The 15,588-nt window shown below is 44.2% G+C and overlaps 2 protein-coding genes across 2 annotated transcripts; both read left to right on the top strand.

The window, feature by feature from the left end:
• Positions 1-5,388: 5,388 nt before the first annotated feature.
• LOC113083475 (cell wall adhesin EAP1-like) lies at positions 5,389-8,455 on the top strand. The gene is made up of 2 exons (XM_026254532.1): positions 5,389-7,327; positions 7,460-8,455. The coding sequence occupies exons 1-2, from the start codon at positions 6,431-6,433 to the stop codon at positions 7,655-7,657; spliced, it is 1,095 nt and encodes a 364-aa protein (XP_026110317.1). The 5' UTR covers positions 5,389-6,430; the 3' UTR covers positions 7,658-8,455.
• A 2,765-nt stretch (positions 8,456-11,220) lies between these two features.
• LOC113083474 (trace amine-associated receptor 8b-like) lies at positions 11,221-12,216 on the top strand. The gene has a single exon (XM_026254531.1). The coding sequence runs from the start codon at positions 11,221-11,223 to the stop codon at positions 12,214-12,216; it is 996 nt and encodes a 331-aa protein (XP_026110316.1).
• The last annotated feature ends 3,372 nt before the right edge of the window (positions 12,217-15,588 follow it).

Below are 15,588 nucleotides of genomic sequence, written 5' to 3'. Positions count from 1 at the left end.
AAAAAGTGCTATACAAATAAACTTGAAGAAAATTGAATTGAACAGTCGGTGCTGTGCTAACTGTGAGTAGTAAGAATAAAGTTCAGCCTGGTGCCATTTGTCTATCTCTATGATATTGTTGTGTACAAATGTTATATGTCCTAAAAAGAGAATAAAGTCTTAAGGTTACGTATGTAACCCTGGTTCCTCGAAGGAATGAGACATTGCATCAAGAACGCTTTGGGAATGCCTCCAGCGTGACGTCTCTGAATAACGTTTGTAATCAGTCCAATGGATATGGGTGAGACATCATAGGCGAGTGACATCAGAGACCAGGATGCATAAAAGCACGAGCGGCAAAGCCGGCAACCAGCCTCAAAGGATGAAGCAAGCTCTGGCCGGCGATGCCGAAGTGTGGCACTGCAACGCACCATCTCGTTCCTTCGAGGAACCAGGGTTACATACATAAACTTAGACGTTCTTCTTCAGGAAATAGAGCTGCGTCGAGAACGCTTTGGGGAATGAGAATGAGGCCATTGCTTCAGAATAAATTGCATTTACACCAAAAAAGAAAAAATGGTTAACCTGCTGTTCAATCTTTTCTCTCCTGTGTAACATTGGATGTTTATATTAAAGGCACAATATGTAAGATTTTTTTAGTAAAATATCCCAATGTTTTGAAGAATGTTTAAATCCAGAGAAAGTAAGAGTAATTTTAACTACTGACACAGACCTTGTCCATATTGTCTTTGTGCCTTGCTCCCAACAAGAGAGTGGTCGGTGTCACAGTCCCATTTCAAATGTTTCCCTCTCTGAAAATGTTTGACTTCACTGTTATGCTGATGATACTCAAACTATATATCTCAACAAGACCAGATGAAACTTCTAAATTATCGAAGCTAACAGAGTGTGTTAAAAATGTAAAAAGATTGGAGGATAAGCTACTACTAAATATTGTAGAAACTTAATTTTCTGTAAAGTTACTTTGCAATGATTTGTATCATAAAAAGTGCAATACAAATAAACTTGAATTCAATTGAATTCAATGAATGAATTGAACAGTCATAACCTTACATAACCTTACATACATAACCTTAGACGTTCTTCTCCAGGAAATCGAGCTGCGTCGAAAACGCTTTGGGGAATGAGAATGCCCATGCCATCAGACTTTCAAATCTCTGCCTAGTGTGGAAGAGCACAGCTAAAGCAAGAGAAGGAGACAGGACCCTGACAGTAATCGGGGACAACCCGTCCAATGGCTAAACTTCAGAAGGAGTGAGTCTTGACCCCCAAGAGAGGGGAGATCGGAGGACTCGAGGCTTAGGATAGCATCCTGATCACTGCTTAGCATAAGCTTCTTCTGGCCAGAGGCCTCAGCCTCAGTGCAGCATGGAGGAAAAATTTAACCAGAGGGTTTCTGCCCACTGACTGAGAGAAGGGCTTGCAGGAACTACAGCACTGTACCAACTGGGCAGTTAACTGGGTCGAACTGGCAGTCTCTGCACCAAGAAGTGAAAAGCTTCCAATTCAAGGCATACAGATTCCTCATTGAGGGAGCTCTGGATTGGAGAACGGTCTTAACAACCTTGGTTGAGAGACCGGAAGCTAAGAGTTATGACTCCTCAGAGACCACACCTACAGCCTCTAAGCTCCATGCGGGGTGCACCCTCCGACTGCGAGAGGTGATCTCTCCAGACGGGAACCTCCCATGGAGTGCTGTCGAAAAGAGTAATGAGGCTGAGGAACCATACCCGGCCCGGCCAGAACGGGGCTACTAACAGCAGCCAGACTCTTTTCCGGTGCTCTTTCTCCAGAACTCCCGGAAGCAGAGCAATCAGGGGAAAAACGTACAGATGAAGCCTCAGCCACGTCTGTACCATGGCGTCCAGCCCAAGTGGAGCTGAATGAGTCAGAGGAAGCCAGAGGGGACAGTGCAATGTGTCTTGAGTTACAGTTGCAATCAAAATTACTCAACCCCCCAGAGACTGCAGTACTTTACAAAAACAAGCTTTTCTGAAGATCCAAGATAAAATAAAAATTCCATCTATAACAGTTCACTGGAATATTAAAAGTCATATTGTCAATATATAATGTAATACTTTTGAGTTATAAGATTTTTTAATAATACTGCTATGTCATAATTATTCAACCCCTATTCAGCATTGCTGTTTTTAAATCACGTATTTGCATGGTGGGGAATAAAACAGTCTCAAAACACAATTAAGCTTTTAGAAACTCTATTAAAAACAGAATTAGCTTGAGATGTTACACATACAGTTAGCCCATGCATGTGTTGAAGTTGAGTAGAAAAATGTCAACAGAGATCTCAAAAAAGCTAAAGAGAACAAATACTGTAGTACTTTAGAAAGGGTAAGGCTATATGAAGATTTCCAAGACATTGAAAGTTCCTAGAGACACAGTTCTCAGCCTAATTCCTTAGCTTAAAGTGTGTTTAACCAGAAAAACTTTGAGAGGTTGTGGAAGAAAAAGCACAATATCATAAAATGTTTAATCAGAGCAACTGAGAAAAACCTGCAATGTACAGCTTGCAAGATGCTCAAAGCATTGTGTAAGAAGAACACTAGACAAGTATGGCCTTTATATTGAGACATCTTGCAGCATAACACTCTTGATCAAGAAGAACAAAAGGACAACTTGAACTTGATAAAATTCATTTGTGTAAACTTGTGGAGCTCTGGAGGAATGTTATAAGGAGTGATGTGACCAAACTGGAACTTTTTGGACCCATGGAACAGCGGTATGTCTGCTGCAAAAAAGGCAAAGCTCATAAGCAGAAGAACACCATCTCCATCGTCAAACTTGGAGGTGGATCAGTCCTGTTATGGGGTTTCTTTACCGTAGAAGGAAGTGGAAATCATGACTGTAATGAAGGACATCATGGATTCTTTGAAGTATCAGGCCATTTTGAAAAGAATTGTGATTCCTTTGGTGCAAAGACTGAAGCTGATGATCAATGGACTTTGCTGCAGGACAGTCATCCCAAAGTACACACTCAAATCTACTTCTGCTTGGTTCAGGGATCAATCACAGAATGTACTTGAGTGATCTGTTCAGTCTCCAGGCTTAATTCTCATTTTAAATATATTGTTGAATTTGAAGAAAGCAGTGACAATGGGAAAACCAAAGATTATCAGTGATCTGAAAGCTTTTTCATGCGTGGAATGGGCCAAGACTGTAGTAGAGAGGTGACAGAAGTTTCTAAACACTTACAGACAGCGTTTATTGGTGATTTTAAAGAATAAAAGATTCTGCACAAAGGGGGTTGAATAATTTTGAACATGAATGTTTAGAGCCAATTCGAATTTTATCATGATTCATCAATGTTCCACTCTCAGAATCACTCAAAAATGTATTAACAAACTTTCTCTAATACTTTACTGATGCCTTTGTTAAATTGATTTCATAAATGTTGTTCTCCACAGCAAATTGTCTTGTAGGTCAAGGGGGTTGGATAATTTTGATTGCAACTGTACAAATAGATCCACCCGAGTCTGGCCAACCTCTCCAACTCTGCTTCATCACTTCGGTGTGAAGCCGCCATTCCCAGGCCTCGGCCCCTGCCTCGACAGGATGTCTGCTCCCATATTAAGATGCCCAGAAATGTGGACTGCTCTCAGTGAGAGGAGTTCACCCTGGGACCACACAAGGATCTGGTAAACTAGTTTGTATAAATGGCATGAGTGCAGAACAACTTGGTGGTTGATGTAAGAGACCACTGGCATTTTGTTGGTGCGCAGCAACACATGGTGACCTCTTAGGTCTGGGACAAAGTAATGTAGTCCTCAAAGCATGGCCAGCATCCTCGGGCAGATGATATGCCATGTCGGATGGTGGCCACTCCACAGATCACAGGCAGGGTGAAATGCACACTTTTCTTGGCATTAAGTCTTAACCCCAGCTCTTTCATGTGAGCAAGAATGACACCTCGATGCGAAACCGTCATCTGCTCTAATTGAGCTAATATCAACCAATTGTCAATGTGGTTGAGTCGTGAAAGTGTTGGGTGAGAGTGCAGGGTCTGAGGAAGATCCATATTGATAGGCTTTTGCCCCCAAAAGCAAACCTCGGGAACTTCCAATGAAGAAGGATGGAGATAAGTGCATCTTTTTGAGAGATTGTGACACACCAGTCCTCGGAGTTGGCCTGTGCAAGTGTGCTGAACTTAAGTCCCTGAACTTAACTTAGCTGCTCTAGAGACCTCCGTGGAGACCGCTGGGACCCTGGAACACTGTCAGGGTTGGCAGATCGATCTCCTGAGGGCACTGAGGAGAGATGGGCACCATCTAATGTGGTGTACACTGCTCTTCCCCAGAGGGAGATGGCCCTCAAAAAGTCCTAGGCCTTAGCCTCAGCAGCAGCGCGACCGCAACTGCAAGATCGCATGAACGGACACACTCCTCGGAGCATGCCTGGCAAGAGTAGAGTGCTTAAATGCCAGAAAAGCACAATCAGCTCCCCGAGAGCCGATTGCTCGAGCTCCACTCCTCATTAATGCTGCTTACTATAATATTAGGCATAATATGCTTGTGTAACTGGTGCTTGTTCAACTGATGCTTGTGCAATTGGCGAGCTCATCGACGCCTTCCACATCAATCCGCAAACGCATGCTTCCAAACCCCCGAGAGCAGGTGCTGGATCTGGTGGTTAAGGAAGAAGATATGGACTTGCCTGTCTACATTCCTTCCAGCGGATACGAAAGCGAAACCTGTGAGCACAACCACTGATCCGCCTCGGCGAAAGCAGGGCTGGCACCACGAGAAACGATAATGAAGGCTCAGTCCTCAAAGACAGCCTTCTGAGAGTGAAAGCTCATGCTTTTATGCTTCCTGGTCTCTGATGCCAACCGCCTATGATGTCTTGGCCATCCATTGGACTAATTACACACATTATTCAGAGACGTCATGCTGGAGGCGTTCCCCAAAGCGTTCTTGACGCAGCTCGAGTTCTTGAAGAGGAATTATGTTTACCAACTGAAATGTTGTGACAGGAAATAACCACTAGATGGAGACAATGTCTAATGTGGAATTGCATGTTAAGCTCCACTCTAATGACAGTCTGTTCACCTTTGACCTTAGAGCCCTGTACAGGCCTCAAATCTAGGCCCGAGCCCGGCCCTGGCCCGAGACGCTCAGGCGCTAACCCGACGAGTGTCCGACAGCTCATCAGAATTATCAGCCCGACACGAGTCCGTGTTTTAATTTATTTATTTATTAATTTTATCACACAGCGGAAGCCTGCCTTATTTGCAGTAATTAAAATATATCCGTTTTGTGTTATGTTTCTTTTCATTTCTTTATCAAATTAATTTAGAAAAAATGTTTGGAGAATTTTTTTTTTTTTTTAAATGACGATTAACGTTAATCAGCCAAGCCGACAGCGAGTTGTCAGGATCCTGCCCTGACAGTCTTGTCTGTACTGTCTTTGTTCAATGTGTCTTTGTTTATTTTGTGCCTGAGCACATGGTTGTGTCTCTTGTGTCTACCACGTGCTCCTCTTGTCCCACCTCCTTGTTTTCCCTGGTCACGCCCTCTTGTTTAGTCCCTATTAGTCAGAGTGTTGTCACCTGTTTCTCATGTCTCTGTATGCTCTTATTGTGATCATTTCCCTCCTGTGTTTGCCGGTTCGTTTTGTGTGTGAGTTAGTGTCTGCTTAGCGTGCTAGCTTTTCTAAACTAATAGCGGTTTTCCCTTGTCAGTTTAAGTCTGGTATTTCTTAGTTTAAGTTTATCTTGTCACTGTTTATTCTAGTCTAGTTTAAGTGTTTCTTTTTGTTTGGATCTCACTTTTAATTTGACTTAAGTTTGACTTGTTCTTTAAAGTGTTTATTTTCCCCTTTTGAGTTATTTTCTTGGTTAGTCTTCCAGTTATTTCTAGAACTTTGATTTGCATTTGTTTCTTTACCTTTTTAGTTTACTTTGGTTATTTCCCTAGTTAATCTGGTTTCTAGGTCATAGCACCCTTGTCTGATTTTTGCCCTTGTATTATTATTATTATTATTATTATTATAGTTGTTGTTGTTGTTCTCATGTTGTCTTAAGTCTTGTCTAGTGTCTTGTGAGTTCTGTCTGTTCCTGTCTTGCCCGCTGCCTTCTCCCTGGCTACTGGGTCTCCCCGCCTGGAGGTCTGACGTGTGTGGCTGTACCGCTATAGTCAAGTGCCCTTGGTTCCTGGTGTTGTGGTCTGGTCCCTTGCACAGCCTCTACAGTCCTGCACTCGGTTGTCACCCAGAGCCCCCCTCGGCGGTCATCCCCCCCCAACTGCCTGCTCCACTGTCTACCCATCTACCCAATCCTTCTGTCTGGACTGTTCAAGCCACTCCCTCCTATCGTGCTTTGTCTTTTGTCAATAAACATTTCTTGTTCACTCTGCATCTGGGTCCTCTCCCTCAGTAACCCTGACAGAACGAACCGGCCAAGTCAGGACCCAGCAGAATGAGTATCAAGATCCTACCCCCTGCAAATGCTCAGGAGAGACTGGCCCGCCAGCAAGGCCTGGGTGCACTTCGGCAGCAGGGGCAAGAGGTGAGGGCCTTTGCCCAATTCTTTTGGACTATGTCTAGGGGCCTTGAGTATCAGGATGCAGCCCTTAAGGATGTCTTCAACCTCTGTTTGGATGATCCACTGCCTCAGTGGGAGATGGAGCAATTGAGGATCTTGGACTTTTGGAACTTTTCCAATTATTTGCACCACCGCAAGGATTGGCAGATACTTACACCACCAGAGTCCCCCTACAGTGATCACCCCACTCTCACTCCATCGAGTCAAGTCCCTGATCATCTTTTGACTCCCACTGAGAAAAGGAGAGTGAGAAGGAGGGCAGCCAAAGCTGCTGCATCTGTCATGGAGGCCTCTGTGCTGGTTCCAGCCTCCGAATTGGCTGAGTCCCTCACAGTCACGTCTGAGTCAACCAAGTGCTCTGAAGCGGTCAAGCTCAAGGAAGTTGTGAGGGAGGTTCCCCTGTTAGCCCCTGTTCCTGTGCCAGTCAAGCCTATTTTAGTCCATTCCAAGTCAGTCAAGTCCAGTCCTGAAAATTCTGTGTCAATGTCAGTTCATGTAAGTCAAGATGTAGGTGATGTGAATGCTTACAGGCCTGGGAGACGAAAGGGTAGGAGGGCCCGCGCCAAGAGAACTAGAGACCTTAGTCTGGAGATCCCTCCTGCAGTTTCCCTGGGTGATCTCAAGTGGCCTGCTGCTTCAGTCATGACCATGGAGTCCAGTGGTGAGCAGCCAGCTCCAGAGCTCACTCCAGTGTCTGCTCCAGCCCCTGTGTCTAGCCCACAGAGGACTCCAATCTTGGTGGCCCCAGCGGGCAATTCCACAGCCCTCGAGGGCGGTCAAGAACCCACTCCCGAGTCTGTTCCAGTAGCCCCGGAGGGCAGCTCAGCAGCCCCTGAGGGCGGTCAAGAACCCACTCCCGAGACTGTTCCAGTAGCCTCGGAGGGCAGCTCAGCAGCCCCTGAGGGCGGTCAAGAACCCACTCCCGAGTCTGTTCCAGTAGCCCCGGAGGGCAGCTCAGCAGCCCCTGAGGGCGGTCAAGAACCCACTCCCGAGTCTGTTCCAGTAGCCCCAGAGGGCAGCTCAGCAGCCCCTGAGGGCGGTCAAGAACCCACTCCGGAGTCAGTTTCCAGTAGCCCCGGAGGGCAGCTCAGCAGCCCCTGAGGGCGGTCAAGAACCCACTCCCGAGTCTGTTCCAGTAGCCCCGGAGGGCAGCTCAGCAGCCCCTGAGGGCGGTCAAGAACCCACTCCCGAGTCAGTTCCAGTAGCCCCGGAGGGCAGCTCAGCAGCCCCTGAGGGCGGTCAAGAACCCACTCCGGAGTCAGTTCCAGTAGCCCCGGAGGGCAGCTCAGCAGACCCTGAGGGCAGTCAAGAATCCACTCACGAGTCAGTTCCAGTAGCCCCAGAGGGCAGTCCAGAACCAAGTCCGGAGCCCATTCCTGCAACCCCAGGGGGCCCTCAAGAATCAGTCCCTGAGTCCATTCCTGCAGCCCTGGAGGGCAGTTCGTCCACCCGCCAGGCCACTCAAAGGTCAGTCTCTGACCCCATTCCTGCCGCCCCAGGGGGCAGTTTATCAGCTTCTGAGTCTCTTCCTGTGGCCCAGGAGGGCTTTTCGACAGTCCCCACAAACAATCCACAGTCGCCTTTGGAGCCTGGTCCAGAGAACCCTAATCTCTTTGAGGCCATTCCAGAATCCCTTGCTAGTCATGTCTTGCCAACCAAGAATACCCGGCAATCCAACCTGAATACCCAGTCCAGTTGGCAACCCTTGCCTGTGAGAGGTGTTCCTGTAGGGAGAGGTGCCACCAGCCATGACCCCACCTTTGCAGAGTCGGATAGACCGGGCTTCCCCAAGCCGGCAGCACCCTGGCCTAACCATTCCCCTGGAACCTTTTCCACCCCTCCCAGCCCACCCCCTGTTTTCCCTGATAGGCCTGGATTTCCAAGGTTTTCATCCCACCCACCCCCCAGTCAGTACCATCTTGGCCCCCTACCATGCCTGTGCCCCCTTTCTCTCCTCCACCCAGGGTGGACGCCTGGAGGCGTCCTTTGGAGGGGGGGTACTGTCAGGATCCTGCCCTGACAGTCTTGTCTGTACTGTCTTTGTTCAATGTGTCTTTGTTTATTTTGTGCCTGAGCACATGGTTGTGTCTCTTGTGTCTACCACGTGCTCCTCTTGTCCCACCTCCTTGTTTTCCCTGGTCACGCCCTCTTGTTTAGTCCCTATTAGTCAGAGTGTTGTCACCTGTTTCTCATGTCTCTGTATGCTCTTATTGTGATCATTTCCCTCCTGTGTTTGCCGGTTCGTTTTGTGTGTGAGTTAGTGTCTGCTTAGCGTGCTAGCTTTTCTAAACTAATAGCGGTTTTCCCTTGTCAGTTTAAGTCTGGTATTTCTTAGTTTAAGTTTATCTTGTCACTGTTTATTCTAGTCTAGTTTAAGTGTTTCTTTTTGTTTGGATCTCACTTTTAATTTGACTTAAGTTTGACTTGTTCTTTAAAGTGTTTATTTTCCCCTTTTGAGTTATTTTCTTGGTTAGTCTTCCAGTTATTTCTAGAACTTTGATTTGCATTTGTTTCTTTACCTTTTTAGTTTACTTTGGTTATTTCCCTAGTTAATCTGGTTTCTAGGTCATAGCACCCTTGTCTGATTTTTGCCCTTGTATTATTATTATTATTATTATTATTATAGTTGTTGTTGTTCTCATGTTGTCTTAAGTCTTGTCTAGTGTCTTGTGAGTTCTGTCTGTTCCTGTCTTGCCCGCTGCCTTCTCCCTGGCTACTGGGTCTCCCCGCCTGGAGGTCTGACGTGTGTGGCTGTACCGCTATAGTCAAGTGCCCTTGGTTCCTGGTGTTGTGGTCTGGTCCCTTGCACAGCCTCTACAGTCCTGCACTCGGTTGTCACCCAGAGCCCCCCTCGGCGGTCATCCCCCCCCCAACTGCCTGCTCCACTGTCTACCCATCTACCCAATCCTTCTGTCTGGACTGTTCAAGCCACTCCCTCCTATCGTGCTTTGTCTTTTGTCAATAAACATTTCTTGTTCACTCTGCATCTGGGTCCTCTCCCTCAGTAACCCTGACACGAGTAGCCTAAAACATATTTAATCAATAAAGCCTCTCAAATCAACGCTAATACTTTACTTGGCTACAATAAAATTCATAGATATAAAACACTTCAAGCATATCACACAGCCAGTTAGTTTAATAAATGTTTATTTATTAAACCACAGTGAGTAAAATGAAAAAATTTGAAATACCTGGGCAGGCTCGCAACAGCGTTCCCAAACGAAGTGCGAAATAGCCTACAATCTAAACAAATTAAATTAATTAAAAACAAACCTGCAAATTATTTTACCTCAAAAATGCACCACAGAACATGTCCATTCTTTTTTCCATTTTCCAACAGTTAAACGGAAATAAAGTCCAGTCAAACGAAAAGTTAGAACAGTCTCTTACAGAGCACCGTGGAGAAAAAGAATAGCATCCAGAGTGGAAGGTTTTAACCCCGTCCTCCTCTCTTCCCGCTGCGCTGAAGACACGTTCGCTGCTGCTGCTGGCGGGACATTAAACACAGAGCAAGCCAGTCTAGACAGTTGCGGTAGCAGGGTCTAGTGCTGTTTCCACCATAGCAGCACATCTCGTCCATCACCTTCCGTGTTGTGATTGAGGCGCATGTATTGCTGTACTTCATCGTCGTCATCCTCGTCCTACTCCACAATGTTTTCAAACTCGGCCAGCGCTCTCTTCTTTGCTGCGTGGCCCGCAGCAACAGGTGCAGACAAAGAAATGCTCGCTGCTACATGAATCATCAGTTAGTTGGCCAACTAGGCTATGATTAATACATTAATTTAGGGGCCTATAATAGCTACTACTACAATAAGTGGATATAAGTGAAGTATAATCGTGGGTCGCGCTGACGGAAATACGTGCGTGAGACTGTCATGTCAGTATGTCAGTGTAATTATAACGAGTTGAATTATCAGATTATGAAAGTTATGAGGTTATGAAATGTCTTTCTATGTTTGTTTTTCTATCGTCGACGTCAACTTCTCTTTTTTTTATTTTTTTTTATTAATGCCTAAAAATATAAATAGAAGGATAACCCAAAAAGGCCCGAGGCCCGGCCCGCATGTGAGCTATAACGTGAAAATTGTCCCGAAGCCCGGCTCTGGGGGCATAAATAAATCGGGGCCCATCGGGCTCGAGCTGAAATGCAGGGCTTTATTTGACCTCCTCACACACAGGGCTGAAAATGATAAACAAATGCAAAATTCTTGCTAAAGGGATGCTTTCTTTAAAATGTTATATTTGAAAAGCTTTCGTTTTTTCCACCGTGATTTATAGAAGTTTGAAATTTAAATTATGTAAATAATGTTGAATTACATCTACTTTAGATAAAAGTGCTAAATTTTGTATCACAAATTTTTTAAAAAATGTGTGATTATGAGCAAAGATGAAGATGTAATTAACATGAACTCCCAGCAGAAGCACATTATTAAACATTTATTGTTGAGGGGAGGAGACATTTACGTATAAAACAATTGCGAAATGTATTGTTTGCCAAAGTTGGTGTCATCCTGCTCACTGGGAACAATGCAAACCCTTTACACTGAGGACCGAATGGGACTGGACTCTCTCTGGTGGACATACAACTAATAGATTCAAATTCATTGTTGCTTTGTTCTATACAATTCAAGGAAAAATTGATGTCTCTCCAGAGTACTTCACACATGAATCTTACAGCAGTGAACCAAAGCGATGTCTGTCAGGAATATTTGTGTCCAGAGAGATCTGTTTCTTTTTCTGTCTATGTGATTCTGTATGCGGCTGCAGCAGCTGTGTCTCTTCTGACCGTGTGTGGAAACCTGCTGGTCATCATCTCTGTTAGTCACTTCAAGCAGCTCCACACACCTGCGAACATCCTCATCCTCTCTTTGGCTGTGTCTGATCTTCTAGTTGGAGTTTTTGTGATGCCGTTTCACTTATCTTGGCTTATTGAATCATGTTGGATTTCTGGCCCAGTGATGTGTTCAGTTTTCAGTTTTGTGACTTTTCAGGCACCAACCGTGTCTGTTCATACTGTGGCTCTCATAGCAGTTGATCGCTTTTTGGCTTTAAGCTCTCCTTTTCTTTACTCTGAAAAGATCTCACCCACTGTCACCTGCATAGCAACTATATTTAACTGGCTGTTTTCACTCCTTTATATCTTTGCTCTTCTTTACGTTAATAACTTCACTGGTGTCATGTGTCCAGGAGAATGTCTTTATATTATAGACAAGGTTTCTTCCCTCGTTGACCTCATAGTTGTGTTTATTATGCCCTGTACACTTATTATAATATTATACACTCGTGTTTTTGTCATTGCTAAGAAACATGCGACTGCTATAAGAGCTCTTCAAATTCACAACAGAACAGAATCCTCTAAAAACAGAGTCAGTGACAAATCAGAGCGAAAAGCCGCATTAGCACTCGGGATTCTGGTCTTTGTGTTTCTCCTGTGTTTACTGCCATATTATATATTTTCTTTAACAAATTTCTTAAAAAATGACTCATTTTCTAATCTTATAAACAGTGTTTCGGTTCTCTTTTACCTTAATTCCTCCATCAATCCACTTCTCTACGCTCTGTTGTACCCTTGGTTTAAGAAAAGTGTAAAGATAATTATTACTTTTAAAGTATTGAACACAGACTCCTCTCTGATGAATGTCCTTTCATTAAATTCTTAATGAAAACCAAACATATGTACTCTATTTTCTATTGTTTATGTTTCAGTATTTTCTAATGTTAATTTTTATCATTATTGTGCAGTAGAAAATATAATTATTCATATATTTTGATTAATAAACCAAGGCATGTTATTAAAAAAATGCTTCCTCATTATAAGCACAAATCAGCATTGTTTATCAAAAGTGAAAATGTTTGTTGGATGACATGAAAAAACTTTTTCAACAGATCAGTAATATATCCATAAATAGGATTAGAATGTTAAATTTAAACATCTATAAAACGTATTAATATTTTTCTTTTTAGAATATTACAAAATTATTAATTTAATATAAATAATTTCTAATAAAGGGGAGTCTCATATGCTCCTTTGGTCAAACATTTTGATCAAAAACATTGAATATAACTTTCAATATTTAACATGGTTATCAGACCAGTCTAATTATTGTTCTGAATATCTAAAGAATTTCTATTTATTTTGGGGATTAATACATGTTTTAGGCCATCATCCTCATGGTAGAACAGTTTAGATGATGAGACATAGGCCATAGCAGGGCCAGACATTAAAACTTGTCCACTATACGAATACATATATACAAATAAGAACATTTGATGTAAATGGTGAAGTATATTTAATTAGTTCCCCTTCAAAAAGTAAAAAAAAAATGTCCTAGAAAAAAGTTTAAGGCAAACATCACAAATATTCTTATTAAAGTAAGACTTGATAGATCACTGATGAGGATATTGCTTCAGAATAAATAGCTTTTACGCCAAAAAAGAATTGTTTTAATCTGCTGGTGTAATCCTTTCTCTCCTGTGTAACATTGCATGTTTAAATTAAAGACACAATATGTAAGATTTGGTTTAGTAAAATATCTCAATTGTTTTGAAGAATGCTTAAATCCAGAGAAATATGCAATTTTAACTAGTGACACGCACCTTGTCCATATTGTCTTTGTGTCTTCCTTGCTCCCAACAAGAGAGTGGTCATGTGTTACAGTCCCATTTAAAATCTTCCATTTATGTCAAACTTTTTTGAATAAAGCTGTGTCTGTTCACTGCTGAACTCCTTCCTGCAAAAAACATGATCTGTATGAAGAATTTCAGTCAGGTTTCAGGCCCCACCATAGCAAAGAAACTGCACTTGTTAATGACTAATGACTTGCTTCTTGCGTTAGATCAAGGCTGCATCTCATTGCTAGTTTTACTTGATCTTAGTGTTGCGTTCGACACCATAGATCATGACAAACTTATAGATCGATTACAAAACTATATAGGTATTCAAGGGCAGGCTCTAAGATGGTTTAGATCCCACCTGTCCGATTTGTTATTTAAATGGGGAGTTATCTCGTTTATCACCAGTAAAATATGGAGTGCCACAAGGATCTGTCCTAAGTCCTCTTCTATTTTTAAATATACATGTTGCCCCTTGGCAACATTAATAGAAAATAAAGGATTAGTTTCCACTGTTATGCTGATGATATGCAACTATATATCTCAACGAGACCAGATGAAACTTCTAAATTATCTAAGCTAACAGAGTGTGTTAAAAATGTAAAAGATTGAATGACCAATAATTTTCTCCTATTCAGTCACCACTTATAAGCTACTACTAAATATTGTAGAAACTTAATTTTCTGTAAAGTTACTTTGCAATGATTTGTATTGTAAAAAGTGCTATACAAATAAACTTGAATTAAATTGAATTGAACAGTCGGTGCTGTGGTAACTGTGAGTAGTAAGAATAAAGTTCAGCAGGGGTCTTCTGGTAAAGAAGATATCCAGCTGGTGCCATTTGTCTATCTCTATGATATTGTTGTGTACAAATGTTATATGACCTAAAAAGAGAATAAATGGCTAAGGTTACGTATATAACCCTGGTTCCTCGAAGGAACGAGACACTGCATCTAGAACGCTTTGGGGAACGCCTCCAGCGTAACGTCTCTGAATAACGTGTGTAATCAGTCCAATGGATGGGCGAGACATCATAGGCGGGTGACATCAGAGACCAGGTAGCATAAAAGCCTGAGCTGCGAAGCCGGCAACCAGCCTCAAAGGATGAAGCAAGCGCTGGCCAGAGAGCCGGAAGTGAGGCACTGCGACGCAGCATCGCGTTCCTTCGAGGAACCAGGGTTTAATACGTAACCTTAGACATTCCTCTTCAGGAACCCTGTGGAGAGAAGGGCATGCAAGAACTCCAGCACTGTACCAACCGGGCAGCTAACTTGGTCGAGCTGGTGGTCTCCGCCCCAAGAAGTGAAAAGCTTCCACTTCAAGGCATACAGTTTCCTCTTTGAGGAACCTCAACCCCGGTTGAGAGACCAGAAGCTAAGAGTTGTGCCTCCTCAGAGACCACACCTACTCCTGATGGGAACCTCCCATGGAGTGCCATCAAAAAAGTGGAAACAGTCCCCAGGAACCATACCCGGCTCAGCCAGCATCCTCAGGCAGATGCCATGTCGGATGGTGGCAACTCCACAGGGTGTTCTGTTCCATTACCAGAGCATGTTTGGAGCCCGCCAGAACTGGTTATACGGCCTCTCACTACAGTGTGCAGGAGCCACTGAGACACATTTGGCAGTAGTTTTCACTCTGCCAAGTAGTCTACTAAGGGAATCAGCCTTTCAAGGCTGATGGCTGGTGTCATCAGAGCAGTTAGCTCGGTGCCCTGAAGTGGAGCACCGGCAGGAGACGGTCTGCCCTCCTAGGTCCTGAGCCACAGCATCTGGACTTTCATAGCTGAAGTCTCCTAAAGACGATGGTCCTCAGACCCACGTCGTCTGCTTGGAAGACTAGACCAGAGCCTGCTTGGGGCAGGACCCCATGAAGCACACCTGGCAGGGGCTCCCACACCGTCATGTGACCTTTTAAGGGAACCAGTCTCATGAGACTGGCCACTGGTAAGCCTAGAGCCACTATCTCAGAGCCCTGAAGTGGCGGACCGGCAGGGTACGACTATACAGTACTAGCTGCTCTAGAGACCTCCATAGAGGTAGCAAGCCTCTAAGCACCACTACGTTTCCAGGCCGTAACTGGAACGCTCGCCGGAGACTGTTGTACCCTGGGACAACCGACATGGTTGGCAGATCGATCTCCTGAGGGCAATAAGGGGAGAAAGGCACCGTGTAATGCGGTGTACACGGCTCTTCCCCAGAGGGAGCTGGCCCTCAAAAAGTCCTAGGCCTTGGGCGTCAGGACCATTATTACAAGGCTATCCAGCGAAAACGACGCTCTGCAGAACCGCTTTCCACTAGAAGCCTTTCGACCTGGGAGCGCCACTCTGACTCTAGCATCTGCGGTGTATAAAATGTGACACCCCCGGCACAAGGGGCTGGAACACGATACGGTTGGGACTGCTCCGCCCAGCAGCCCCT

The sequence above is a fragment of the Carassius auratus genome, unplaced genomic scaffold (genome assembly GCF_003368295.1).
Source record: "Carassius auratus strain Wakin unplaced genomic scaffold, ASM336829v1 scaf_tig00038250, whole genome shotgun sequence".
Lineage (NCBI taxonomy): Eukaryota > Metazoa > Chordata > Actinopteri > Cypriniformes > Cyprinidae > Carassius > Carassius auratus.
This window is presented reverse-complemented; position numbering and strand designations above follow the sequence as displayed.